The sequence below is a fragment of the Macaca thibetana genome, chromosome 1 (genome assembly GCF_024542745.1).
Source record: "Macaca thibetana thibetana isolate TM-01 chromosome 1, ASM2454274v1, whole genome shotgun sequence".
NCBI lineage: Eukaryota > Metazoa > Chordata > Mammalia > Primates > Cercopithecidae > Macaca > Macaca thibetana.
The window spans coordinates 161,866,059-161,893,097 of NC_065578.1; the positions used below are offsets into that span (position 1 = coordinate 161,866,059).

Genomic DNA, 27,039 nt, shown 5'->3' on the forward strand with positions numbered 1-27,039 from the left:
GACCTGCGGCCCTGGGTTGTTCATTCATAGATCCCAGTGGCCTCTGTGCATGGGAATGAATGCATGAGAAAAATCGTTCTTAAATTAGATGATCTTGTATAAGGTCTGATCTTTTAAATATCAAATATTGTCAGAGAGGGAAAACAGGACAAACTAATCACATTAGAGTTGCATTGTCTCACAGCTCTCAAAGCACTGTAACAAGTCCATAGGATGATAACTTTAGAAACAGAATAATTTTGATCTTGGAAGGGTCATATGTTTACCTCACTCACATCATATTGATGCAAGCATTAAATCTGCTTGATTATCAATGTTTCTATTAGAAAATAGGGATCACTGACACATTGGTTCAGTCATTGTGTAAATTCAACACGTATTTATTGAGCACATACTTTATTCCAGGTACTAGCTGGTTATCAAGGTTATAACTGAGGACAGACCAAGACTTTTCCTACCTTCATAAACAAGAGGAGAAAAGTATTAAACAGACATTAGATCATTGGATAGATAGATGATTGATAGATACATAGATAGATAGATAGATAGATAGATAGATAGGAGACAGAGATAGATGACAGATGGATAGATGGATAGATAGATAGCAGATAGGTAGACAGAAAAGAGATAGGTGGATGGGAGATAGGAAGATAGATAGAGATAGGTGGATACATACATCCATATGTGCATAGACATAGACACATGTATATACAGATATAGATATACATATGCAGAGCCTGAGTCTCAAATTGTAAAAGGAAAAACCCAGTGGAAAACAGCAGTGTGCTGTGAGAGAGAACAGGATGGATGTAACTTAAACGGAGGTGTTGGATGAGGGAAAGCTTCCTTGTGGAAGCTATCACTGAGTTGGAAACTAAAGGATTCGTAGGCATTGGCCAGAGGAGGCAAGCGAGAAGATGCTGGGAGCAGAAGGAACAGCAGGTGCAAAAACCTTGGTGTGATGAAAGGACTGAAAGGAGGTGGGAGGTCTGTATCATGGCTTTGGGGGTCGTGTTAAGGGGACTGGATTTTACTCTGAGTGTGAGGGGAAGTGTTTGATAATTTTAAGCAAGGGGAGGATGCACTGACTTATGTTTTTAGAAGATCACTCTGGCTGTGGAGTGACCTGTTGGTTGGAGGAGGACAGGCGGGGAAACAGGGAGACTAGGTAGGAGGCTGTTCTCATGGGGATGGTGGGGTCATGCTGGCGACCTGGGCTGGTAGTGTTGGAGAAGGAGAGGGGGGACTGAAGATCTGAGGTGATGCCAGCAGAAGGCAGTTTTGGAAAGTAGGGGTAGAATGTGGGGGCTTGTAGAGAGTGCACTGTAGGTGGTGTTTGTTTACATGAGTCCCCTCCCGCTCCCAGGTTCTGAACCACTCCCAGCCCCCATCACATGCATTCTCTCCAGCACCAGCCTTAGACCCTGGCAACTGGGAGTCAGGCATTGGGCCCTACACTTTAAAAGGCCCCACTGTGGCTCTCCTCTGGCTGCCCTCCTTCCTACGGGACAAGGAGTCTGCAGGTCCCAGGGACCATCTAGACGCAGCCTTTGCTAAACCAGAGTCACTCAGGAAGACAAGCCACATGAGATCTGGAGTTTGCACCAGAATAGAGGTCAATTCACTGCTTCCTTCATTAGGAAAGTCTTGCAACCAATGACATAAAAAAAAAAAAAAATCAGTTGGAGGAGCAGGGACACCTACCTAAGGCAGACAGCAGGACAGCTCTGGGTACTGAGGAAGGAGTCAGCTCCTTCCCTGGCCCTGTGCCCACCCCAGCAGGAGAGGGGCCCATGGAACAGGGACCCATGAGATGGCAGAGCACAGCCCTGCTCCCTGTTTGTCCCCAAGTCTAGTCTGTGCTGAGTAGGAGGAGGGGAGGGGGAGCTTTGAGTTGAATAGGAGATTGGAGTTTGAAATGGATGAGGGCAGAGACTTAGTAACCAGAATATGACCTTGTAGGAATCAGCAGTGACCGTAGAGTTCTGAAACCTTTGATAGCACTCACTGTCCAGCATGGCAGGGGCTTCCCCTGTTGGTAGCAGTAACTGAGAAAAAATTAAAGCTCTTTGTAGCCAAACCTCACTTAAGGTGATACACTCCTCACTTAAGGTTTGACTCCTTGGGTGAGGTTTGACTACAAAACCTCCTTTTGGGCCGAGTGCAGTGGCTCACCCCTGTAATCCCAGCACTTTGGGAGGCCGAGGCGGGTAGATCAAGAGGTCAGGAGATCGAGACCATCCTGGCTAACACAGTGAAATGCTGTCTCTACTAAAAATACAAAAAATTAGCTGGGCATGGTGGCGGGCGCCTGTAGTCCCAGCTACTTGGGAGGCTGAGGCAGGAGAACCGCTTGAACCTGGGAGGCGGAGCTTGCAGTGAGCCGAGATCACGTCACTGCACTCCAGCTGGGCAACAGAGCGAGACTCTGTCTCAAAGAACAAACAAACAAACAAACAAACAAACAAACAAACCTCCTTTCAGTCCCCACTCAGCCTTCCCTGGGAGGCCAGCCCCAGCCACAGTAGCTCACTTTGTAGCAACCCATCCTTCCACACTGCGCTCCCCATCTCCTCTCCTGTCTGAATTTTCTCTCCGTGCTTTTTGTCTTTTACATACGTTTTCACTTTTATCTTGTTTTTTTTTGTCTGTCTCTCTCTACTTGATTGTAAGATCCAAGAGTTCAGGGTTGTCTGTTCTGCTCACTGGGCACACGGTGGCCCTCAGTAACTACTTGCTGAATGAATGAACGATGTTTGCCCAGGGAGTTGAGGACTCTTACTGAATAGATTGCATATACACAGTGTTCCACAAAGGGCAGAGGGAGAATCTTGCCAAACAGAAGATTTGGGGGCTCCAGAACAGGAGTAGTTGGGTATTTGACAATCTGAAGAGTTCAGGAAACACCACTTTTGGCTAGTGGAGCTATCAAGGCTGGGGTTGCTGCACTCTGAATGAATGAGTGGGGGACCAGTCAGAAAGGAGATTTTCATGAGAAAGAGACTGGGCTGCTTTGCCACATGGGGCAGAAGGATACTATTGTCCTCACCAGCAGCAACCCATTTTGCATCCTGCTCAGGCAGGGGTTGAGAGTGGCAGGGAGTGGGAGGAAGTCACATGTGCCCCAGAATCTGCTTGGATTCTAGAAAGTGTTGAAGGGCATGGATTCTGAAGCCAGACTCCCTGGGTCCAATCCCAGCTCCACTATGTATTTATTGAGTGACCTCGGTCAAGTTGCTGTGCCTCAGTTTCTTCATCTGTAAAACAGGCATGACATTAGCAGCTACCTCACTGGGTTATGGTGAGGATTAAATAAGCTCCTACAGGGCTGGGCACAGTGGCTCACGCCTGTAATCCCAGCAATTTGGGAGGCCGAGGCAAGCGGATCACCTGAGGTCAGGAGTTCAAGACCAGCCTGACCAACATGACGAAACCCCATCTCTACTTAAAATACAAAAATTAGCCAGGTGTGGTGGTGGGCACCTCCCAGCTACTTGGGAGGCCGAGGCACGAGAATCACTTGAACCTGGGAGGCGGAGGTTGCAATGAGCCGAGATCACACCATTGCACTCCAACCTGGGCCACAACAGTGAAACTCCATCTCAAAACAAAACAAAACAAAACAAAACAAAACCACCCCAAAAAGCTTCTATAAATATAAGTGCTTGGAACAGTGCCTGGCACATGGAACAAGCAGATGAGCGTCTGCTGCTATCTTTGGGATATTGTGGAGATAGGAAGGGTCCCCAGCTCCCTGTCCTTTTCCCTTAATTGTGATGCCCAACCCCTCCTTCCTGCCTGCCCTTAGTTTTCCCCAACTTAGGTTCCGCTTTCCTCCCATGCCCCAGGCCTAGGGTGGGCCTTGGCTGGCTTTCTCCTTCCCACCCTCTCCTTTCTCAGAAGGAGTCAGCCCAGCCGGCCTCTCCCTGCTGTGTGCAGCCAGACAGTGATAGGAGATGAGTCTTCAGTGCTGGTGACATCCCCACCTCCCGCCCGCCTCCCACCAGGACAGCAGAGGTCTATTCCAAGGAGTGGGTGGACAAGGAGCCACGTCTTCATCCCTCTCTCTTGAGGGATTAGAGCTTCCTCTCAGCGAGGTTTGGAAGCCCTGCACCTGAATTATTATCGCCCTGCTGGTGTGGACTGGAGATAGCCCTGCCCACCTTCCAGCATCCACCTCCCAGCCCCCATCTGTGTCTCCCACCCCGTTCCTAACTGTAAAATCTGTGCCCCTAGACTACCCTGGCCTCCTTGTTCTCCCTATGTCTCTGAACGATCCTTGCTTCCACACTCTCTCCCCACTTCCACGTTATTCTGCAGCCTCAGCTCTGCTTCCTTGTGTTTTTTTCCCTCCAAGTTGCCCTTCTCTTACAGGTCTGCCCTTCCAGGAAGTCTTCCTGGATTGGCCAGAATCTTGCTGCTCAAAGTGTGACCCACAGACTGGTATCCATGGTACCACCTGGGATCTTGTAGAAATACAGAATCTCAGAATTTGCATTTTAATAAGATCCCCAGGGATCCACGTGCACATTCCAGTTTGAGAATTATTGAACTAGGTTACTCTGAGGTCCCAAAGGTCCTCCATGCCTTGAAAAGACAGAGATTCTGGGAGCCTGTCTCAAATGGTGACAGGAGGGAGACAGGAGAGAGCATTTCAAAGAAAGCAGCGAGCCCTGCTCCTGTCTTATATCTTGATTCCTACTTTCATGGCAGCCTGTCCAGCAGCCTGTCCAGCAGCCTGTCCACCAGCCTGTCCACCAGCCTGTCCAGCAGCCTGCCCAGCAGCCTGTCCACCAGCCTGTCCACCAGCCTGTCCACCAGCCTGTCCAGCAGCCTGCCCACCAGCCTGTCCACCAGCCTGTCCAGCAGCCTGCCCACCAGCCTGTCCAGCAGCCTGTCCACCAGCCTGTCCAGCAGCCTGCCCACCAGCCTGTTCACCAGCCTGTCCAGCAGCCTGTCCAGCAGCCTGTCCACCAGCCTGCCCACCAGCCTGTTCACCAGCCTGTCCAGCAGCCTGCCCACCAGCCTGTTCACCAGCCTGTCCAGCAGCCTGTCCACCAGCCTGTTCACCAGCCTGTCCAGCAGCCTGCCCACCAGCCTGTCCACCAGACTGTTCACCAGCCTGTCCAGCAGCCTGACCAGCAGCCTGTCCAGCAGCCTGTCCACCAGCCTGTCCACCAGCCTAGCCTGTTCACCAGCCTGTCCAGCAGCCTGTCCAGCAGCCTGTCCACCAGCCTAGCCTGTTCACCAGCCTGTCCAGCAGCCTGTCCAGCAGCCTGTCCAGCAGCCTGTCCAGGTTTTGAGGCTGAGCATGCTGGAATTCCCTCTGCAGGAATCAGTAGCACTTGGTCCACAGACACACAGGTCTCTCTCAGTCCATGGCCGTCTGGTTTGCCATTTGACCTGTTCCAGGAGAGCCTTTGCCTGGGATTCCAGAATTTCCCTTTGGAAGTAAGCTTAAACAATCTCAGTGTGGCTGCCCAAACTGGCTGTCTGAAACTGGTGTTCTGTTAAAGTTTTCTGCACTGAAGTAAGTTGGAAGGGGCTTCATGCCACTTCTTCGTCTTTTTCTCTTTCTTTCTCTGCTGTGATACACATGAGCAAATTAAAGCTTCTGAGAATCATGAGTAAAGAAAACTGATTCACTCGTTTAGCCCAGAGTTTTCAAAACTTAGACCTCCTTTGTCACTCAGCATTGTGAACATCCTCTGGAACTCATTTTGGGAAATGCTAATCTAATTCCCTAACACACACACACACACACACACACACACACACACACACACACACAGCAACTACTAAGATTTTGTACAGGGCTCTTTGGATGCTACAGGACCCCTTGAGCTCATTTTCTAAGTGAGAAGCTGAGTCTCATGGTGTTGGAGAGGGTCTGCTGGGACTTCTCTTCCAAATCCTTTCTGGGCGGGGCAGGGCTGGTACAGGCATTGTCAACTCACCAGGGTCTATGGGGAGGCTGTCCTTACCAACCTTGATTTCTCTTATATACTGGGTGGCTTGACTTTTGTTTTGAGTCTCAAATGCTATTTGTTCTCTCAAATCTGCCAATCTAGTCCTGTAGTTGAAGTTCCTGCCAGTTTCCATGGGCCTGACGGCCATTGTAAAAAGTGTCTTCCCCAGCCGAGGGAAGGTGGGAAGGACTTCTACGAATCCAGTGCTTGGGCTCAGTTTATGCAGGGAAGTTCTATTGGCCTTGCCCACCTGGAGAGTGGTGGCAGCAGGGTTTTCTAGCCAAACCTCGACTCGCCTTTTGCTGACACTGTGGTTAGATGGAAGGCGGAACCGGCAGGGCCAGTTCTGACAGCCTGACTCACGGCTTCTCTAGCTCCCCGCCACTGGTACAGGGAGGTTGAGGCCGGGTGGGGGAGGGTGTGGGAATCTGTGCAGGAATGCCGAACTGGAGGCTTCCCAGGCCTAGCCAGGGAGCTGGGGCAGGCTGGGGGGCAGTGTGTGGGGCTCACTGAGAACTGGGGAAGCTGGTGGGCACGGGAGAAGGAGACCTTGAAAGCGCCAATGCTCTGAGAATAACAGAGTGAAGGCAGAGATTTCCGTTCCACAAAACTCACATGAAGGTCTGATTTGGGCTGGAAGGGACCCCAGAGATCCCCTTATTTCAGCAGGAAGGAAGTTGGTGAGGAGGTTTTTCCAAGGCCACACATTGACTCTGTGGCAGATCTGGGATCTCCTGATAGTTTCATTGAGGCATCACTTTTTGTGGCATCTGGGCTGCTTCCCCAACTGGAGCTGTCACATTCAGACTTACCTGAGACTAAATTTATCCCGAAGCTGATCTATCAGCTCTGGGGAATCCCATTTCCCAATACCAACATAGGCCACGCCCAATTGCCTTGCTCCTCCTTGAGGAGGTGGCAGAGTAAGATCCACCATGGGCTGAAGGTGCTGGATGATCTGGGGTGCCATGCAGTCAAAAGAGACCTTTGCATGAGTTTCCAAGGAATTGGAGTTTGGAGGCCCCACAACCTGGCAATTTCCAGGCCTAGATGATAGATTTGGGATATCCAAAATCTGAGAGAGTACAGCAGTGCAACTCAGACCACATCTGATGTCCCTTGACCTATTCAGAGCTCCAGTTCTTAAGAGGGACAGTGACAGTCTGAGACATGTTCGGAGAAGGGTGACCAAGAGGGACACTAAATCGTGCCCTTGAGGAATGGTTGAAGCAGCTGAGGAGGTTTAGCTTGGATATGAGAAAGCTCAGAGGCACCAGAGGGCTGTGTTCAGATACTGGAAGGATTGTCATGGGGAAGACAGGCTGGACCGATTCTCCATGGCCCCAGTGAGTAAGACAAGACCAGTGAGTGGAAGTAAGTTGTAGGAACCCAGAAGCCAGAGCAATACCAGAGACCTGACTAATGGCCAGCACAGCTTTGAGTTCTCCTCCCCTGGAGGTGCTTGGAGGGTGCTGCTTGGCCAATGTGGAAGACAATTTACGGACCTTCAAGGGTCAGCTGCGGGAGGGAGGCCTGGGAGACTTTTCAGGTCATTTCAATATGCAATTCTATGCATCTATACCCAAACTACTGTTCTATTCATTCAAACTCAGTGCATGTTGAGTTTGTGCTATGTGCTGGACACTGTGCCAGGTATGAGGAAAGGGCCAAAAACGGAGCAAGTCACTATCACAGAGGGGAAAGCAGATGCACGCACAAGCCGGGGCACGACTGGGGCCTCCACACAGGTGCACGAAGGCCCCACAGAGGGGATGACACGCCGGCTGGGCCTCAGAGGATGAATAGGATTTTGACAGGTGGAGGCAGGAGAAGGGCACACCAGGCAGAAGAAGCAATGCAAAGACAGTGGGATTAACCTGGTACATCGTGTTTGGGGAGATACCGGTCATGGGTGGAGTAGAGGGAGTGAATGGGAAGCAGCAGGAGGCAGGAGAGGTGGGCTGGGGCCGCCCTGGGAGAGCCTTGGGTGACAGCCTAAGAATTCTGGCTACAGAAAAGTGGGAGCTGGCAATGCAGTTAGGCAGAGGAAGGATACAGTCAGCATTATTTAGAAAGATGACTCTAGTGGAGGCACTCTGGGGGCAAAGGAGCGGGAAACAAGAGGCAGAGGGCCCAGCCAGGAGGCCCAGTCTGTTGCCGTGGAAGGGGCAGGCCTCATGGAGGCCCAGGGTAGACAGTGGTAGTGGGCGTGGAGATGAGGTAATACTTTAGAGTTGTCAGGACTTGGTGCCTCAGTGGGAAAGGAAGAATGAAAGATGACGCCAGAGTTACTTGCTGAGGTGACTGGGTGGGTGGTGATTTAATTAACCTTTGTCTTTTGTTTTTCAAAAACAAATGAACCAAAACACATGTAGCTCAGGCTGGTTCAGAACTTTGTGGAGCCCTGAGCGAGGAAGGGAAGACCCAGGGAGGTGTTGGGAAGCTGGGTAGGAGCTCTGAGGGGCAGCCACAAGGGGCTGGAGGGTTGCTGTGTGAGTGCTCCCCTCTTGGTGCCTCAGCTTCCCCTGAATGAGCAGCAGGGGCATACACAGTGTCCTGGCTCTCTAGTGAAGAGCCAGACCCTCTCCTCTGCTTCCCTCTTTCACACCTGAGTCTTTCACTCCATCTCAACCTCTCTACCAACCTCTGCAACTCTTCTCTCAAGATAAGCTGGTAGGTTGATGATATGGCAAGTTGTCAGTGCCCCCTGCACCAGCCCTCACCCATCCTCCTAGCCAGCATTGCTAGGAGTTTGGGTAACCACCAGCCAGGATCTTTGGTCCACAGGGCTCAGACCTACCAGACCACCAGAGGTGAAGTATGGAGCCCTTCTCTATCTAATCTCAAACAAGGGTTTGTTCCGGGTTATCTCTGAGTATTTGGAGAAGAGCTCATTTTCATCCCCAGATGGTTTGTGTATTGACTGGTAACTATCATAGGTGGAGTGTGGGATAGTGGAATGCCTGGCGCTGCCATGGAGCCGTACTTCAGTTTAGTTAAACAGGTGTCTCATGTCATCACACTATCCCACTGCTGTCCCGTCTGTTACAGTGACTGATAGACCCCTGGGGCCTCTCACTTCCCTGAAGATTTTCGCTGCAGTCTACCATCACTTTTTCACTGTTAGTTCTATTATAATTCTTGGTGATTTCAAAATCTTTGAGAACAATCCTTCCGATACCCTGGCCTCTTGGTTTCTTGATCTCTTCTCCAGAGATTTTTGTCCTCTATTCCACTATAGCCATTTACTTTCATGGTTGGTCAACCTTGTTGTGACCAATAATGGCAATTCCTTCATATTCTCAATTCCAAGCAACACACTCTTTGACCACGACTTTCCAAATTACACCTCACTGCCTCAAGTACCCAGGCCCTAATCTCTCTTTGGATCCTGCAATCCGTTCATACTATCATGTTAATTTTAATGATCTCTCAACCAACCCCCTCGTGTTTTCTCTTCCTTACCCAGGTTAAAGTTCATGGCCCATCTATAGCCATTCCCTTGCCCACATCCTTAACTCCCTTCCTCCTCTCTTGCCTCACTAACCTGCCTGCAAACCCCCCTGGTTAACTCCTCTTCACTTACCCTGCACCTGCCCCTCTGTGGTAGCAACATGTGGGTAGAATAAGCACATGACTGTGCTGACTAGTCTTCCTTTAAATTCATTACCACCAACCTTAAGCGCTGCCCAGCATTCCTACTATATTTCACTAGTTCTTCAGTTTTCCTACACTTCTCAACTATTTCGTGCCTTCTACCCTCTTCCACCATCTAACATGTTCTCCTCTATCCCCACTCTCAGATCTCACTAAGATCATGGACATATCACAAAGAGAACTCCAGTAATCTCCCAATACCACATCTACCCCCACCTGCCTCAGGAACCATAGTTGAGCTGTCCATAGCCCAGCCAGGGCTAACACTTCCACTTATGGATCAGGTCCTATGCCCATTCACCTACCCAAGGACATCACACCAGCAATTTTTTCCTCTCTCTCAGGTCATCGATTTCTCCTTCCCCGCCATATTATTCCCATCAGCATATAAAACATGATTTTATTTTACAAAAAAATCTATGTTTATGCCACATTCACTCCCTAAAAGCACCTCATTTATCTCTTCTACTTTACAAATACCTTCTCAGAAAGCTGTCAGTCCTCACTCTCTAAAATTCTTTTTCTTCCTCTTTCTCTTGAACCCACTCCAGTCAAGTTTCTGCCCCTACCACTCAACCAAAATTGCTCTGGTCAAGGCACCAATGACTTCCATATCACTATATTTGATGATCAGAAGGTTCTAGCAAATCATAGTCATCTTTCCTATAGACAACAGCTATAAACTCTGGGCAAAATATAAAAAGTAGCAACTACCTGCAAATGCTGGTGAGTGATCAAAAGCAAGAGGAAACTGAAGGGAAGCTGGCACTCAGATAAGTAAAATTTCATTGTGTAAGTTTTCCATTTTGTAGCTTTTCATCAAAGGGCAGACTGCAATTGGCTTCATGCAGACTGTCTTAAAGCTCAAGTGGAAGTTTGTAGTCTTACTGGCTTAGAGAACCAGAGGAGAAAGTTTAGGGCAGCTGGAAAATGGAGGAGGGACGTATTATTAGAAAGGAGAGAATTACAGAGATAGTGCCCCAAATTCTGAATATAAACTTAGCCTAAATCTCTGACTTATTTTAACTATGCAAACATAGGGGAGAATCCAAGAAGCCCAACTGAACGAAGAGCTGAACAGCAATTTCAGCTAATGCTCACCATAAGGGAAACGGTTTGAAGTTTGAGTTCAGCCAGTTAATTGTTTCCTAAAACAAAACATCAACACCCTTCAGAGGAGTGAAGAACAGAATCCAGACGTGATACAATGTATCATTCATGAAGTCCAGGATGCAATCCAAAATTACCAACATAGTAAGAAAGGAGAAAACCTGACTCATAATTGAGAGAAAAGACAATACATGAGGACTGATCATAAAATGGTTTTGATACTGGAATTAACTGACAAGTATTTTAAAGGAGAAATTATACTTTTGCTCAAAGATATAAAGAAAAATATTCTTTTAATAAATAAATAAGAACTGTTATCAAAGAAATTGAGATTGTCAAATAAAACCTAATAGAAATTTTAAAACTGAAAAATATGATAAAGAAGTAAAATTTAAAAATTCACTGGATGGGCTCAACAGCACATTTACAATGACAGAAGAAAGAGTCAGGGAACCTGAATACAGATCAATAGACATGTACTAATCTGAAGAAGAGAGAACAAAAATAAACAGGCACTCAGAGATCAGCGGGACAATGTCAAAAGGTCTAACATACATGTAATTGGAGTCTCAGAATGAGAGAAGAAAAAAAATGAGACATAAAAATAATTGAAGACATAGTGGCCCAAATTTCCCCAACATGATGAAAGACATAATGTATAAATCTAAAAAGCTCAGCAAACCCTAAGCAAGCTATAACTAAAGAAAACCACACTTGGGTACATTGTAGTCATACTGTTATAAATCAAAGATGTAAAGAAAAGTAGGTGGAAAAAAAAAATGACAGGGAACCAACAATAGAAACGACTACTAAGTTTTTATCAGGAATAATGGAGACCAGAGGGCAGTGGAAGAAAATCTTTAAAGTAACAACAGAAAAAAAGACACCATCAATCAGAATTCTGTGTCTAGGGAAATTGGCCTTGAAGTATGAAGGTAAAATAAGGACGTTTAAAGATAAATGTAAACTGAGAGAATCCATCACCATTAGACCTGCACAACAAGAAATGATGAAGAAAGTGCTTCAGACTGAAAGGAAATAATACCAAATGGAAATTTGAAACTTTAGGAAGAAATGAGAAGCACTGCAAATGATAAGTACTAGAGGCTACTTTTCTGTTAATTTCTTTCAAATGGATATGACATTTTAAGGCAAAAATGATAACATTTTATTGTGGCATTTACAATATATGTAAATATAACACAAATGACAGCTCCAACATAAAGGAAGATGGCTGGTAAGTAGATGTATGTGGCTCCAAACTCTTACATTTTATTTAAAGTCGCACAATATCAGTTGTAAGCAGATTAAAAATTTAAAGGTATATATTTTAATCTCTAGATCAATCACAAAAAACCCCCAAAATATAAAAATACAAAAAGCCCACTGATGAATTAAAATGGAATTCTAAAAATAACCCCAAAGAAAGAAGAAGAAAAAAAAAAAACCCCAAAAAACAGAGGGCCAGAAAGAGAGTCGACTAACCAGAAAACAAATAGTAAAATGGTAGACAAATTTAACTGTACCAATAATTATTCCACCTCTAAATTGATTAAACACTTGTTTAAAATGCATTGATCATCAGAATGGGGAAAAATAAGAGGAAGTCTCAACTATTTGCTATCTACAAGAGATGCATGCTTAATATAAGGACACAGATACATTGAAAGTAAAACAAAAAGGCAAAAGATACAGGACACAAACAGTAACCAGAAGACTGGAGAACAGATTAATACCAGACACAACAGATTTCCAAACAAAGAGTATCTACAGAAACAGAGGGATATTTTATGAGGATATTCATTGGGAAGACAAAGCAAACAAATGTATGTGCATACTTAACAACTGTAGAATACACATGATTTTTGAGAGCATATGGTTCATTCACTAAGAAAATATGTTTGGCTCTGAAACAAGTTTCAATAAGTTTAAAAGGACTGAAATTATACAGAAAATGTTCTTTGAGTATAATGGAATTAAATTAGAGAAAAATAAAAAGTATCTAGAAACTCCCAAATATTTGAAATTAAATAACACTCTTCTAAATAATCCATGAGTCAAAAAAAATCAGAAGGGAATTAGGAAAATATTCTTCCTGAAATGATAATGAAAGTACATGTCAAAAGGTATGAGATGCTGCTGAAGCAGTGTTGAGAGGGGATGTTAAATACCGGAAAGGTTAAAATCGATGGCCTAAGTTTCTACTTTAAGAATCTAGAAAAATAAAAACAAAATAAGCCCAAAGTAAGTCAAAGAAAGAAAATCATAAAGAGCAGAAACTGATGAAATGGAAAAAAAAAATAGAGAAAATTAACAAAGCCAAAAGTTGGTTTTCTGAAAAAATAAACTCCTAGTTATACTATTCAAGAAAAAGTGTGTGTGTGTGAGAGAGAGGGAGAGAGAGAGAACACAGATTACCAACATCAGAAATAAAACAGGGCATACACTACAGATCCTGCAGATATTACCTTTTTTTTTTTTTTGAGATGGAGTTTTGTTCTTGTTGCCCCAGCTGGAGTGCAGTGGGGAGATCTCGGCTCACTATACCCCCTGCCTCCCAGGTTCGAGTGATTCTCCTGCCTCAGCCTCCTCTGTAGCTGGGACTATAGGCGTGCACCACCACGCCTGGTTAATTTTTTTTGTTGTTGTAGTTTTGGTAGAGACAGGGTTTTACCATGTTGGTCTGGCTGGTCTTGAACTCCTGACCTCAGGTGATCCACTTGCCTTGGCCTCCTAAAGTGCTGGGATTACAGGAGTGAGTCACTGTGCCTAATCCCGGCATTACTTTTTGTTTTGTTTTGAGATGGAGTCTCATTCTGTCTCCAGGCTGGAGTGCAGTGGTGCGATCTTGGCTCACTGCAATCTCCACCTCCTGGGTTCAAGTGATTCCCCTGCCTCAGCCTCCTGAGTAGCTGGGACTACAGGCACACACCACCATGCCCGGCTAATTTTTTGTATTTTAGTAGAGACAGGGTTTCACTATGTTGGCCAGGGTGGTCTTGATCTCCTGACCTCGTGATCCACCCGCCTCGGCCTCCCAAAGATTACATTTTTTAAAATCAGGCAAAATTAATCTGTCATGAAAAAAGCAGAAGAGTGGTGGCCTCTTAGTGGGAAGGGGGATTGTCGACTGGGAAATTGCATGAGGGGACTTTCTGAGGTGATGACATGTTCTATATTTTGATAGAACTTTGGATTGCAGAGAAGTCTGCATTTGTCTAAATCTATTGAATGGTACACTTAAGATTTGTGCATTTCACTGTATCTAAATTTTACCTAAAAGAGCAGAAAGGATGGAAGAGGAAATAAAAGAATCATGAATCCGTTGTCAGCTCTGCCTTCATCCCATGTGCTCATCAGCACCATCCCACACAGCCAGGCCCTCCCTCCACCTAGGCATACTTTCTTCCCTTGGCTTCCAGATGCCACACTCTCTTGGTTGTCCTTTCACGTCACTGGTTGTTCCTCCTCATTCTCTTTGGTTGGTTGTCCACCGCCTTTGAAGCTCTTCTCTATTCTATCTATCCCCATGACCTTGGTCATCTCATCCAGTCTGATGGTGTTTTGTTTTGTTTTGTTTTGGAGATGGATTCTCACTATGTTGCCCAGGCTGGTCTCGAACTCCTGGGCTCAAGCAACCTCCTGCCTTGGCCTTCCAAAATGCTGGGATTAGACGTGAACCACCGTGCCTGGCCTAGTCTCATCATTCAAAAGTCCTTGGGTTTTTTCTTTTCTTTTTTTTTTTGAGAAAGAGTTTCACTCTTGTCGCCCAGGCTAGAGTGCAAGGGTGCAATCTCAGCTCACTGCAACCTCCGCCTTCCGAGTTCAAGCAATTATCTTGCCTCAGTCTACCGAGTAGCTGGGATTACAGGCATGCACCTCCATGCTCGGCTGATTTTCTATTTTTAGTAGAGACGAGGTTTCTCCATGTTGGTCAGGCTGGTCTCAAACTCTCGACCTCAGGTGATCCGCCTGCCTCGGCCTCTCAAAGTGCTGGGATTAGACATAAACCACCATGCCTGGCCTAGTCTCATCGTTCAAAAGCCCTTGGATCTTTAATCAAAGGTGTGTGGCCCCAATTAATCTAGACTCTTTTTAGAATATGGAAATATTTGGCCTCAATCTCTCCCCTGCGGAGTCCTGGTCACCAAAACTAGGGCTTCAAGAAGAGCCCTACTCATCATATAGGGACACTGGTCCTTGCCAAGCCTCTGCTCTGTGCCCACAGTGCCAGGTGATGCCAGATCCCTCCAGCAGCCTTGTGGGTTGTGTGTGTGTAAGTGTAGGGCTGTGTGTGTGTGTGTGTGTGTGTGTGTGTGTGTGAATTCCCCCTGCGTTTTAGAGAGTCCCACGTTTCTTGGAAACCGGTTAAAATAGTATACCAGACAAGAAAATATTTCTGTTCTTTTATTTACCAGTTCCCGCCTCCCTCCTTTCCTTCCTTGTTCACGTAAAAGAACAAATATCTAGTTCCTTCCCTGTGCCAGACACTGCTTGGGTCCCTGCCCTCAGGGAGCTCACAGTCCAGTGCAGAAAGTGGCTGTACCAACCACCCAGGTGCTGGGTGTTAGTTACATCAGGACTCCGGCAGGCACTGTGGAGCATCCAGAGCTGCAGTTAGTCCAGCGGGGAGAGGACGGGGGACTTGCAAGGAAGAGTGGAGAGTGGTGTAGGAGAAGGGGCCTGGCCTTGCTCCTAGTGCTGCTTTGTGACAGCAGCAAGTCACTTTCCCTCTCCGGGCCTCAGTTCCTCACCTGCAAAGTGAGGGAGTCAGGCTAGACCAGCGGTTTCTACACAACTCCTCGGAGCCTGGGGTTCTGAGGGTCCCACTCCTGAGCAGAAAGGGAGTGGGCAGGTGGAGCTCCTGCCCCAAGTCTCTTCCACCTGGGCTGCCTCTGTCTTCCCATGTCAGTTACTTGAAAGATTCTGTGGTTGGAAAATTGGTGGATGTCACCTGCTGAGGAGTGCTCCCTGGCCATTCCACTCTGACAGTCTGTCACCCTGACGCAGGCCAGCTCCAGACAGCAGATCCCAGATGCTGGATGGTGGGTTCAGCATGCCACCGAGCCAGCCTATTCCCCGCCAGCCTGACTCCCAGCCCCCAGCATCTGTGGCTACAGCCCCACACTCTGCAGTCCTGTCAGTGGTCCAGCCATCAAGGAGATCTGGTTGATTGGGGCCAAGAATAAAAGTTCTGCTCCCAGGAGTACTCAAAACCAGACAGCCAAGGGGACTAGGCAGGACCAGCTCTGAGCTGGCAAGAGAAAAAGGAATAGAGAGATTGGGCAAGAAGTGACTCCTTTCAGATTCAAGAGTGGCCAGTAGATGGGCTGTCTGGAAAACGACTTTCTCAGTTCAGAGGAGGAGGTGAGAGTAGGGTATTTTTGCCTTGACCTCTCAACTTTAGGAAGAGGACAACAATTTTTTTCCCAGATGTTTCTCGAATTAAAAAGAAAAGATGAGGAGTATATATCTGGGGCACAGGTGCTTGTTCTGTTTTCGAACACTGGTTACAGAAGGCTCAGAGGGGCACCATGGTCTCAAGTTGGAGTCAGAGGGCAGTTTTGGAGCCAACCTCATTGTTGGCAGCTGCTCTCTGGATAGCAGCTATAGAGAAGGGAGAGGAGCACCAAACTTGGCCTCAGACCTGGTTCAAAATCCGAATCCATCACCTACTAGTTGTATGACCTTGAAAAAGTTGTTCCACCTCTGAATCATAGTTTCCCTGTCTGTGAAATGGGAAGGATCCCACCTACTCTGCAGCATCTGGATGGAGATAGAAGGTCATTCATGCATGTCAGTGCCCACCCCCGCGGGGGTCATAGAATAGGTGGTCATTCTTCTGTGTTGTCCCCCACAGCCTTGCTATCCTCCAGGAAAACTCTGGGCCCAGAATGCAGCCAGGTGAGCCTAAAGGGATCCAGAACAACACGCATGGGACCAGCGTGGGCCCCACTGGCCCTGGAGACCTGGTTGACATTTCCTTTCCGAGAGACGTGTAGAGAGCAGGATTTTAATGGCCTTGTGTGCAGAGGGTGACATTTATATCCCAGAGATTTAGAACCGCTTGGTAAATGCTGAAACGCTTTTTAGAAATTTTAAAAATTAATTCAGCAGCCATAAAACTTCTTAATGGGCCAATTAGAGGGTTTAGGAATGCCAGAAGCCTGAAATCCTTTCTGTGTTTGGGATGTGTCTGCTGATCCACCATCAGTGGGGCTTGTCAGCTCTGACATGCTTCCCAAAGAGACTGGCTTGTCACTTGGTGACATTCATACTCTGCTGAGGTCTGCAGGATGATGGGTTAGGGTGGAGGATACTGGCAGGAGTCCTTGAGGTATTTTTCACTCTGTGGCCCTGGCCTCATTACCTCCATATTCTAATCAACCAAACCACCATCCCCAGACTAGATGATCCACACTGTAGTTTCTGGCATCTGGTATTCCATCTATCAGAACTCTTCATTTGTTGGCATGTCTGCACAGCGACCACAGCTCATAAGATGTGTAATCTTACGATGCCTCGAGGTGCTGTGCGCTTCTGATTCATTAAAGATTTGGTTATGCACAGTATCGCCTTTGTGTCAGGCCTCTCCGAACATGTTTTAACACTTTGACGACTGGGCAGTCTCACATGAGTTGACCAGAGCGGACTTGGGCTGGGACACAGGAGGCCTGAGTCTCAGGCTTGGTTCTGCCACAAACTGGCTATGTGACTCTCAGCAAGTCACTTTTTCTCTTTGGTTCTAAGTGTCCTCATCTATAAATTGAAATGTGATACTTTGGGCTCTGCCTGTCTCACTAGAATGAAGCAAAGATCAAAACAGCAAACCAACACCCTAAGGCTTTGAAAGTGAAAGGGGTTAACGTGTGGCCCCCTTCAAGTAAAAAGACTATTGTTTTTATTAATGACTTTCGTTCACTCTTTTCTCCAACTGTGTTGGACAACAGAATGCACTGCATTCCAAAAATGATGCACAATGAATGCTTTCTCTCTCGTGGAGAGAATTGGGTTGCAGGCTAGAATACTTCCAAAGGCAACAGGAGGAAATGGCTTTGGGGCTCAGGGTAGAGAGACCTGGAGGCAGCCTGGACATGGAGTCTGGGAGACTCAGCCTCCAGCACCATGAGACCTTTCCCTTGCCACAGCTTAGGCTGCCAGCTGCTCCTGGTGCCTCCCAGTTTGGTCTTGCCCATCTGTTCCTGGACCCTGTCACTCTCACTGGACAGTCCTCTGAAGGGGCCAGAGGGCCTGCCACCCGCTTGGCCAGGGACAGCTGAATTAATACTTCTGTAGCTTTTTGGCACCCCTACACGTTAAGTGCCCCCACATCCCACGTAAAATCTAATTGATTTACTGTTAGTTGTAATTTCCCAGTAATTATATCACATGTGGGAATTTTTAGGAAGTGAGACAAGTAATCCGTAAATTGTTTCCAGTTGTTTATAAATAATAGATGTAACAATGGTGGTGATGTAATATTGCATTTTACATTGTAGCATAGTTGCACATAGATTACTATACAGCAGTGGTAGGAACATGCAGTAGGAATGAATGAATCTTGCAAACATATTGTTGAGATAAAATAGCCAGACATAAGAACGGACTTACTGTTGACTGTTGACTCCCTTTACATAAAGTGCAAAAATAGGCGATATTAACCTATGGTGTTACAAGTCAGGACAGTGGTTACCCTTGGGGAGGAGGATAGTGACCTGAAGGGGTCTGAGCAGGGTTTTGGGTGCTGGTAATGTTCAATTTCTCAGTCTGGGTGCTATTCATTTGTGAAGCTTCATTGAGCTGCATGTATTTGCAGTTGTACATGTTTCTGCATGCATGCTGTATTTCAATGAAAGCTTAGCAATCTAAACATTTGTTGATAGTAAATTTGTAACTTGATCTCACGTTTTGGAGCCAATACATATTTTTCAGGTCTCAAAACATTTTTCAGATGTCCCAGGCCTCGTGTATTTAACAGTCTGGGCCACAGATGGGCCATCTTCTTCTTGTCTGTGGTACAGCTCCTTCTCCCCGACCTCTCTGGACATCACTGAACTGTGGGATGGTCCAGGAGGTCAGGGCCATGGGCTGTAGGGGAGGCCTTGCCAGTCACCACCCTTTCAAATTGGGAAAAGCTCACATTCAGCCCTTCCCCAAGCATCCTGACCTTCTCTACCCAGGTGGCCCTGACTGGCACTGATGGCCCACGGTGGTTATGTCCACACCATTACTTGGAATTTACTACACATGCCTCAGTTTCCTTATGCTTGTCTTGTCCCTTATGAGACTTTTGAGGCTGGGGCCCATCACATCCTTTGTTTTTGTGACCCTCCAGCACCCAATACAGAACCCCGGTAGAATAGGCATTCAATAAACATCAGCTCCAGCTGGGCACAGTGGCTCATGCCTGTAATCCCAGTGCTTTGAGAGGCAAAGACAGACGGATCACTTGAGTCCAGGAGTTCGAGACCAGCCTGGGCAACATAGTGAGACCCATAGTGGGAGGCTACGCTGGGAGGATTGCTTGAGTCCTCCAGCCTGGGCAACAGAGTAAAACCCTGTCTCAAAAAGTAAATAAATAAAACTAAATAAACAACAACTCCTTGACCTTCATCTTTGGATTTCTCTTTCCCACAGATACCCTGACCTGGACGGGTTCAGGCTTGGGGACATTTACAAGCTGTGTGACCCTGGGGGTATTTGTTCCATCCCTAAGTCTTGCTTTTATAAATCAGGACAGCAATCCTAGTGTCACGGAGCTGCAGTGAGGCTCAGATGTGCTGCTGTAGAGCAGGTGTCCATGGATAGCGCTGTCCCTGTGCCCTCGGGTGGCATTCTCAGTCCTTGCCTGGTACAGGGTAAGAGGAGATCACGGAAGGAAATGAGTAGCCCCTTCATCCCTCAACAGCACCCCAAAGAATCCACTCCTCGAAAAAGTTCAAAGAAACACTAGCAATTTATTGATTTTCTATATTTCCAAAAAAGCAAATACATTAGTGTGTCACACAAGGAAACTGGGCCCGGCCAGCACAAGGTTCCTCTACAAATATGAAGCAAGGGGAGGGTGGGCTACAGGGAAGCTCCAAGATCCCCCACAGCAGCCCTCGGCTTCCCTTCCCTGCCCACCCCAGCCACAGTCTTGGTCCTCCCAGCCAGCTCAGCCACGTTCTGAGGTGGACACTCAGAGAGCAACGGTGCCTCTTGGATCCCCAAGAGGAATGTGGAGTCAGGGCTGCTAGTATGGTCCCCACTGCAAAGGTGGCTGGTGGTCAATGACTGGATTTGTCATTGGCCACCAGCACAGGAGATCCCAGGGTCAGGGTAGGGGCAGAGTCTGTGTCCTTCCTCATTTGGCCCCAAATTGGAACTTCTTATTTTGGGCATTGGCCTTGGCAGTGTGAAGTCAATGTGGACTTAAAATTCTGAGACATGGGCCAGGCGTGGTGGCTTACGCCGATAATCCCAGCACTTTGGGAGGCCGAGATGGGTGGATCACGAGGTCAGGAGATCGAGACCATCCCGGCTAACATGGTGAAACCCCGTCTCTACTAAAAATACAAAAAAATTAGCCGGGCGCGGTGGTGGGCGCCTGTAGTCCCAGCTACTGGGGAGGCTGAGGCAGGAGAATGGCGTGAACCTGGGAGGCGGAGCTTGCAGTGAGCTGAGATTGGGCCACTGCACTCCAGCCTGGGCGACAGAGCGAGACTCCGTCTCAAAAAAAAAAAAAAAAAAAAAAAAAAAAAATTCTGAGACATGTGTCGGCTACATGAAGCCTGGCAAACTCCTTGCTCTCTTTCTCTAAGAAAAGCCCCTCTCAGTTTTGCCCCTCTCAAAGTGACAGGCCTGGGTCAGTGGCCCAGGTGACCTGAGCTGGCCTGGGAGGGAAAGAGCAAGGTCACCAAAGTAAGGCCTGCCCTAACTGTCCACCTCAGCCCCTGAGGTCTGGAAGGCTGCCTGGTTCCCAGGGCAGGGGCTGGGCCCATGGGGCTCTTCATCCTGTGGGGGTGGGAAGAACATGAGGTGAGGGGCTGCAGGGGGCCAGGGTAGTGCTAAGGGGAAGGGGCATCTGCCTGGGTTGGTAAGTTTCACATGCAGAGCTGCGTTTCCCCTCCCGCCCTGACCGGACTGCACAGCCCCCACCCTGGGGAGCCCTAAAGCCAAGGACTCGTGTCTCCGCTTTCCTCCAGGAAAACATAAGCTGCATGAGGACAGGGATGTGGTCTGTTTTCTTCCCTGATGTAGTCTAAGTGCTTAGGACACTGCCCAGCACAGACTGGTGTGCCATAAATATTTTTTAGGAGAAGAATTCCTCTGGGTTCTGATGGTGACAAAGAAGGCCCCAGAAACCTATGCTCAGGACAGTCCAGGGAGACCAGGCTCCACGTGGTTCCCTGAGAGGGAGAGGTGGGCCAAGAGTGGGCCTCCCAGTGTAAGCAGAAGCAAGGGACAGACCCACAGTACCACAGCACAGTTGGCTAATGACCAGGGACACCTCTCAGAGGACAGCATCCTCACATGTCTGGCTTCCCCCATCTCAGTTGTCATACTGAGTCCACATCGGTGTTTTCCAGCTCTGATTGCTGGGGCAAGAGGTGGGTTTGGACTCGGGGGTGGTGCAGAAGAGGAAGAGACTTGGGAGGAAGCTGAGAAGGGGTGGGGAGGAGGAGCATCTTATATTCTTCTAGAGAAGGGCACAGACCAGGAAGTTAATTCCTCTCTAACACCAGCAATGCTAGCATGGAGGTAGAGGCTGGAAGGAGGAAGGCTTGGGAGCGTTGGGCTCTACTCTGTCCTAGTGTACACCAAGGGCTGTCCACACAGGTTTTCTTATAAGGCCTTCGGGAGCCCTCCTGCTACTGCTCGTCTGAAGTGCACATCGTCTGGGGGCTCGATGTGGCTGATGCCCCTAATGGCCCTGTTTATCACATCCCCTGTGGGTTTCACAGAGTGGAGACAGGACAGCTGGGGTCAGGGGAAGTGGAGGATGGCCCCTGGCTGGGATGTGAGCTTGCAAGTACCCTGATATGGCACTTTCCTTTCCTAATCTACCCAAATTCCCCCCCTCCAAGTCTCCTGGGACCCCAAACACTCCCTCATTTGACTCACAGCAGGCTTGGTGGAAATATCTTCCTGGTTAATTTATATACCCCAACTCCATCCCACTAGAAGCTGGAATAGGTATATACCCAGCCCTGCCTGTTCCCCTCTCCACTGGGAATATGAAAACCAAACAGCCATTCCCAGAACAGCTCTTGGGAAAGATCTGCAATAAAATAGCCTTGTTAAAAAATCAATTTTTTACCTTCTTTCTCCTGCAACAAGTAGATTACAAGACCTCTGAATGCGGGGCCTTTGCAGGCTGAGCCTGCTCTGATGGGCACACAGCCCAAGAGGGTGGCAGGCACCATCTTTCAGCTCCTACTCGCCTGAGCAGGCCTCACTTGGCAAAGTATGCGAGAGTGTCCTGCTGTCCTCTGGAGCCCCACACCTGCCCAACCTCAGTCCTTGTGGTGCTGTAGGAGGGATGGCATCATCAGACACACCAGATTTGCCCATGAGATACACCAGACCTCCCTTCCTGGAAAGCAGTCTCATAAGCGGAGAGGCTGGCCCAGCCCGTTACTCCTGCACCCTCGGAGACCGCTGGTAGGAAGCCTGCAGGACCCCTCGGAGGGCCTGACTGCAGTGATGGCCCCCTTGCCCTGGCACCATACGTTTCAGGAACTATGAGCCGCTCACCAAAAAGCACATGTTGTCCTTGCCTATGAGTAAGAAACACAGGAGAGCCCTTTTCGCCACCTTACGAGCTGCAACAAAATAGCTTACCCAGCTTTTTGCAGTTTGTGGTTATGCTTTAAGACACTCACACATACACACATGCACACGCACATGCATGCACACACTTACACTATACACATATATATACCATTTCTCAGAGGAAGAAATATTGACATCACATATAAGCCCCTTTAACTCAAGAAAGCCCCCCCTCCAACCTCCCTAACTCCCATTGCCTGCCAGTTCCCCCAAGGAAAAAAAATCTAAAAATATTTCCGTTATCCACAGTTTTTAGGTTTCCTCTCAGTTTTTTGTGACCTTTTCCAAATACTGCACAGGATGGACAGAAAACCCCATCCAGCGAGGCCTGAGGGCTTCTCAGCTGGGTCATATCTTCCTGGAAAAGGAGAAAGTCCTCCAGTTAGGGTTTACAGTGAGATGTTTCCATACCACAAGCCCAGCCTGTACTGCCACCCTCTTCTCACATCAGCCCTCAGGTGTGCCCTGGCCTGAGACTGGATTCAGGGCTGCCCTAGACACATTTATAGGTTGCCCTGTGGATTCAGAAGCTTGCCAGCTTTTTCTGCCACCCTGCCCCACTGTCCCCTGTCCACTGTGTTCCTCACTAAGCAAGAAGCTGGTGTTCATTAAGGATCTGCTGAACCGAATCTCTTTCCCCTTTTCCGCCTTCAAGTTGTTGCAGCTTGTTTACCAGGAGAGGATATCTGAAGTCTTATTTAACCTTCATCCAGACCAAAGTTACAGTCCTCTTTCCCCACCAGGGGTTGGGGTGGGGGTGCTGGCAGACAGCCTGGCTAAGAGGTCCCCCTCAGCTCAGGAGACCCTGTCTTGATCCCAGGCTATTTGCAGATGGCTCCACGCGGGGCTGCCTCTGAGGCCCCTCTCTAGGGGTGACGACATCTGGCTGGAGTATCTATTTGTGATTCTCAGTTTACCTGCATAAGAAACACTTTAGATACTCGTTTAAAAATAGACTTTCCTGGATCCCACTCCGGGGCTATTGAGTCAGAATAGCTGGGGTTGCGCCAAATGTGTGCATTTTAGCAAGCAATCCAGATGATTCCAATGAACACTAAGGTCTGCAAGCCTTTCTCATAGGATTGGTTCTGAGTTTTGGGGGCCTAGAATCATCAGCTGGAAATAAACTTGTCCATACTGGGCATGTGCAGAGACTGGAAAGTGAATTATAAAAGGATAAAAAAGTGAGATGTGGATGACCAAGCCCAGAATGACATATTCTAGAACTCCCGTTATCTATATTGTAGAACTCACTGTAGTCCATGTGAATGGCACCACCTGTGTTGTTCAGTGTGCAACCTACACATTCGTACCTAGCAGTCCTGCCCAGACCCTCTGACCCCTCTGACACTCCCAGGACATTATACACCCCTAACGTCCTGAAGGTGGGACAACCCACGTTCCCAGCCAAGCAGTCTACACAACTGCCTGTGTTGTCCAGAGCCGGGCGAAAGGATGCTTCTGTGTCCCTGGGAGCACAGGCCTAGCCTCTGTCTCTGAGACTGGCTGAGGCTGTTGCAGTGGTCCCGGAGGCATCCTTTGCCCTGAGGGTGGGGCGATTGATTCTTACCTGCAAGCCTAACTTGCTTGGACAGCCTCTTCTTAGAATCGGGAGGTGAAGTTCCTGAGGCTGTTGGCCCCAGCTAAGGTCCCCAGCATGTTCCTATCGAAACCTTGCTGCAAAGGGAGAAACAGCAACCAAATGACACAAAACTGTTTGGGGCTTGCTGTGGGGTCAGACACTGCCCACTGCCCTCCCAGAGCATCCTCGGCTCACATAGCCTCCGCTCTTATTGCTAAGTACATGTGTCAGGGCTAAAACCGGCCTCAGTAAATGTGCAACCAAACATAATAACTCTCCACGAGTTGGTGAAATGTGTTTGAACTTCCACTGACACATTTGAATTTCCTACTTGCATTTGCAGAACCCTGAGTCAAGGCATGAGGATTTAGGTTAGTATTATTTTTAAAACAGAGCAACAATCAAAATCAGATTAGAGACGTTGTCAATTGTTCTTCTCTCTGACCATCTCTATCTTTTTTTTTTTTTTAAACAATTCTGGCAACAGCTCTTGGGCAGAGAAGACATGCCCAGTGTTTCTCAAACAAAGGAGCAGGGGGCTGGCACTGGTAAGAAGCTGCTGTGCTAGAAGGTTCTATTTACTTGTCTGTTCTCCACCTCCAGCCCCGCTAGCCCCTAAGTGCCTGCTGGATGGAGAGTGAGTCTTGTTCCTGTTATTTCTCCCATCATACAGCAGGTGCTCAATACATGCTTCCAAGTGAACGTGGACAGCATGATTTGAATGCAGCAATAGGCCCAGGTGCCCTTGAAAAGAGAGTCCTGCTGCCAGCCCTGAGCTCTGAGCACCAAGCCAGCCATCACTGACCTGTGGAAACAGGAGGGGAGATGGCATAGGCGATCCGAAACAGCAGCTGGTTCAAAGCCCTGCTCCTCCTGTCTTTAGGCATGTATTACATGATGCCATTTTTCTTCTGCAGATTTGCATGCTCATTCCTGTCGAACTTGGCTCATGTCCTGACTCACTGAATCAAGACAAAGTCCTTGGACCCTGATTCCCTATTCAGCAAAATGGATACAAGCCATGTGGCCTGTCTCACCTGTGCTTGTGACAACTCAATGCATGATGGATGTGAAGGCCCTTTGGGAACAGAAGCACCAACTAGATCGTGCCCAGGACGGTTGTCAAGCACAGCTAGAGGGAGGAGTGGAGACTGAATGGGGACGCTGGTTCCCAAAGGCATGTGTAGAAGGGAATTCCCACCAAGAGGGATGTCAGTGGATTCTCTGTGTGTCTTAGGCCAGGGGTGGACTCCATTTGTGTTTTGGGGTAAGCTGAATGCTTTGGACCACCATTACACAGTGGGAGGAAGCTCTCACCAGTCCTCCTTACCTGCCTCCCCGTCTCCCTTTGTCTATCTGGCAGCTGCCATTTGCCAAGCCCACCCCCACTGCAGTGCTGTTGGAAAGGAGCTCTGGAATGTCACATGGAGAACAAGGGCCACTCTTTGCTGTGACCTTCAGATTTCCCCAATCATCTTTGGACACCATGGGTTCATGGGTCTCCCTATTGTCCCCTGCTGTGCTGGAGGAAATTCCTTCTGCCCCAGGCTGCTCAACCGATCCTCAGGCTTCTCTGTCCTCCATCCCTGTCTTTCTCCATCCTTTGCCTACTCCCTCTCTTCCCATGACAGAGATGCTTGAGTCCCCTCTGTCTTTAAACAGATCTCTTTTTACCCACTCTTTGGCTTCTTCTTCTCCAGGCTAAATTGCAGTGAGCAGCATCTCCTCTCAGCAACTCCACATCCATCCCCACCCACTGCCTTGCCCCCTGCAGCAGGCCCCATGGGGCTCTCTTTGCTTGGCCAGCAGTGCTCCTGAAGGGCTCCAGAGACTTCTGAAGCACCAGATCCAGGGCCTTTCCCAGTGTCCATCCCCTGGTCCTCTAGGTAGCGCTGGGAACTGATGCCCTGCCTTCCTTAGAGCTTCCTCTTCTCACCAGGTCTTCAGCCCCTTCTGGCACCCTACACAGTTCCCCATTTCCCTGGCCTTTGCTCCTTGTCCCCAGCAGATGGTCTTCATATTTCTGCCCTGTCCCTCAAGACTTTTCCATACACATGCATCCCATGGTGGTCTTGCCTGTTCTCATGGCTTCGCCTGCCTGAACAAAGCTCCACTCTGTATGGTAGCTCTGGCCCCTCTGCCAGGGCCCACACCACCTCCAGCCTGGTCTCCCATCCAAGTCTTCCAAACTCGACCTCTCCAAATTGGGATCCCTCTTCCTCCCATCTCAAAGCCTTCTCAGCCTCTCCACGTCTGATCTGTCTTTGTGAATGTAACCATAGTCTTCAAGCTAAAAGCTCCAGCCTAATCAGCCCCACTGCTCCGTTTCTTCCACCTCCTGTCCTTTATGTCCATGCTCGTCACTGAGGAATGGGAAAGAAGGGGCCATGTGAAGATGTCCTACAACAAGACCTTATACCCTAGAGGACTCTGCCCCTGGCTAGGTGGGGAGGGGTTGAGGAGGCCAAGGTCACCACAGGACAAGGCCAGCAGGCTCCAGGCTTCTCAGCCCACCCTGCCTGGCTCACACGTGTGGGATTAGTCTTTCTAGTGCTGCTTTGATCATGAGACCCTCTATTCAAAACTTTGAATGGCTCCCCGGTGCCAAAAGTGCAAATCCAAGCTCCTCAGTCTGAAATTAAAAGGGCTTTGTAACCTAGCCCAAACCTACATTTCTAGCTGGAGCGCACCCCATGTCCTCAAAAGACTTGTGTGCTTTTTGTCCACTCTGCTTTTCAGTTTGCTGCTAAAGGATCCCACCCCGGGCCTGTCACACATTTCCTTGATTTCCTCTGCCCTCCATGTTCTCAGCACCCCTCGCAGATCCCAGAGCCCAGAGACTTGATCAGAATGTTCATCACATTCATTTTCATGTAGAAGCTGTCTTTGTTTCTCAGACTGTCC

The 27,039-nt window shown here is 48.3% G+C and overlaps 2 protein-coding genes across 2 annotated transcripts in view; one reads left to right on the forward strand and one right to left on the reverse strand.

The window, feature by feature from the left end:
* Positions 1-27,039, forward strand: part of TMEM9 (transmembrane protein 9) — a 229,527-nt gene that overhangs the window by 19,947 nt on the left and 182,541 nt on the right. The window lies entirely within an intron of this gene.
* PKP1 (plakophilin 1) overlaps positions 19,674-27,039 on the reverse strand; it is a 49,831-nt gene continuing 42,465 nt past the window's right edge. Inside the window, exons 13-14 of the mRNA XM_050764949.1 lie at positions 24,124-24,230; positions 19,674-22,911 (exon numbers count right to left, since the gene is read on the reverse strand). Coding sequence (XP_050620906.1) covers positions 24,156-24,230 — 75 coding nt within the window. The 3' untranslated portion in view covers positions 19,674-22,911; positions 24,124-24,155. The remainder of the gene's footprint in view (positions 22,912-24,123; positions 24,231-27,039) is intronic.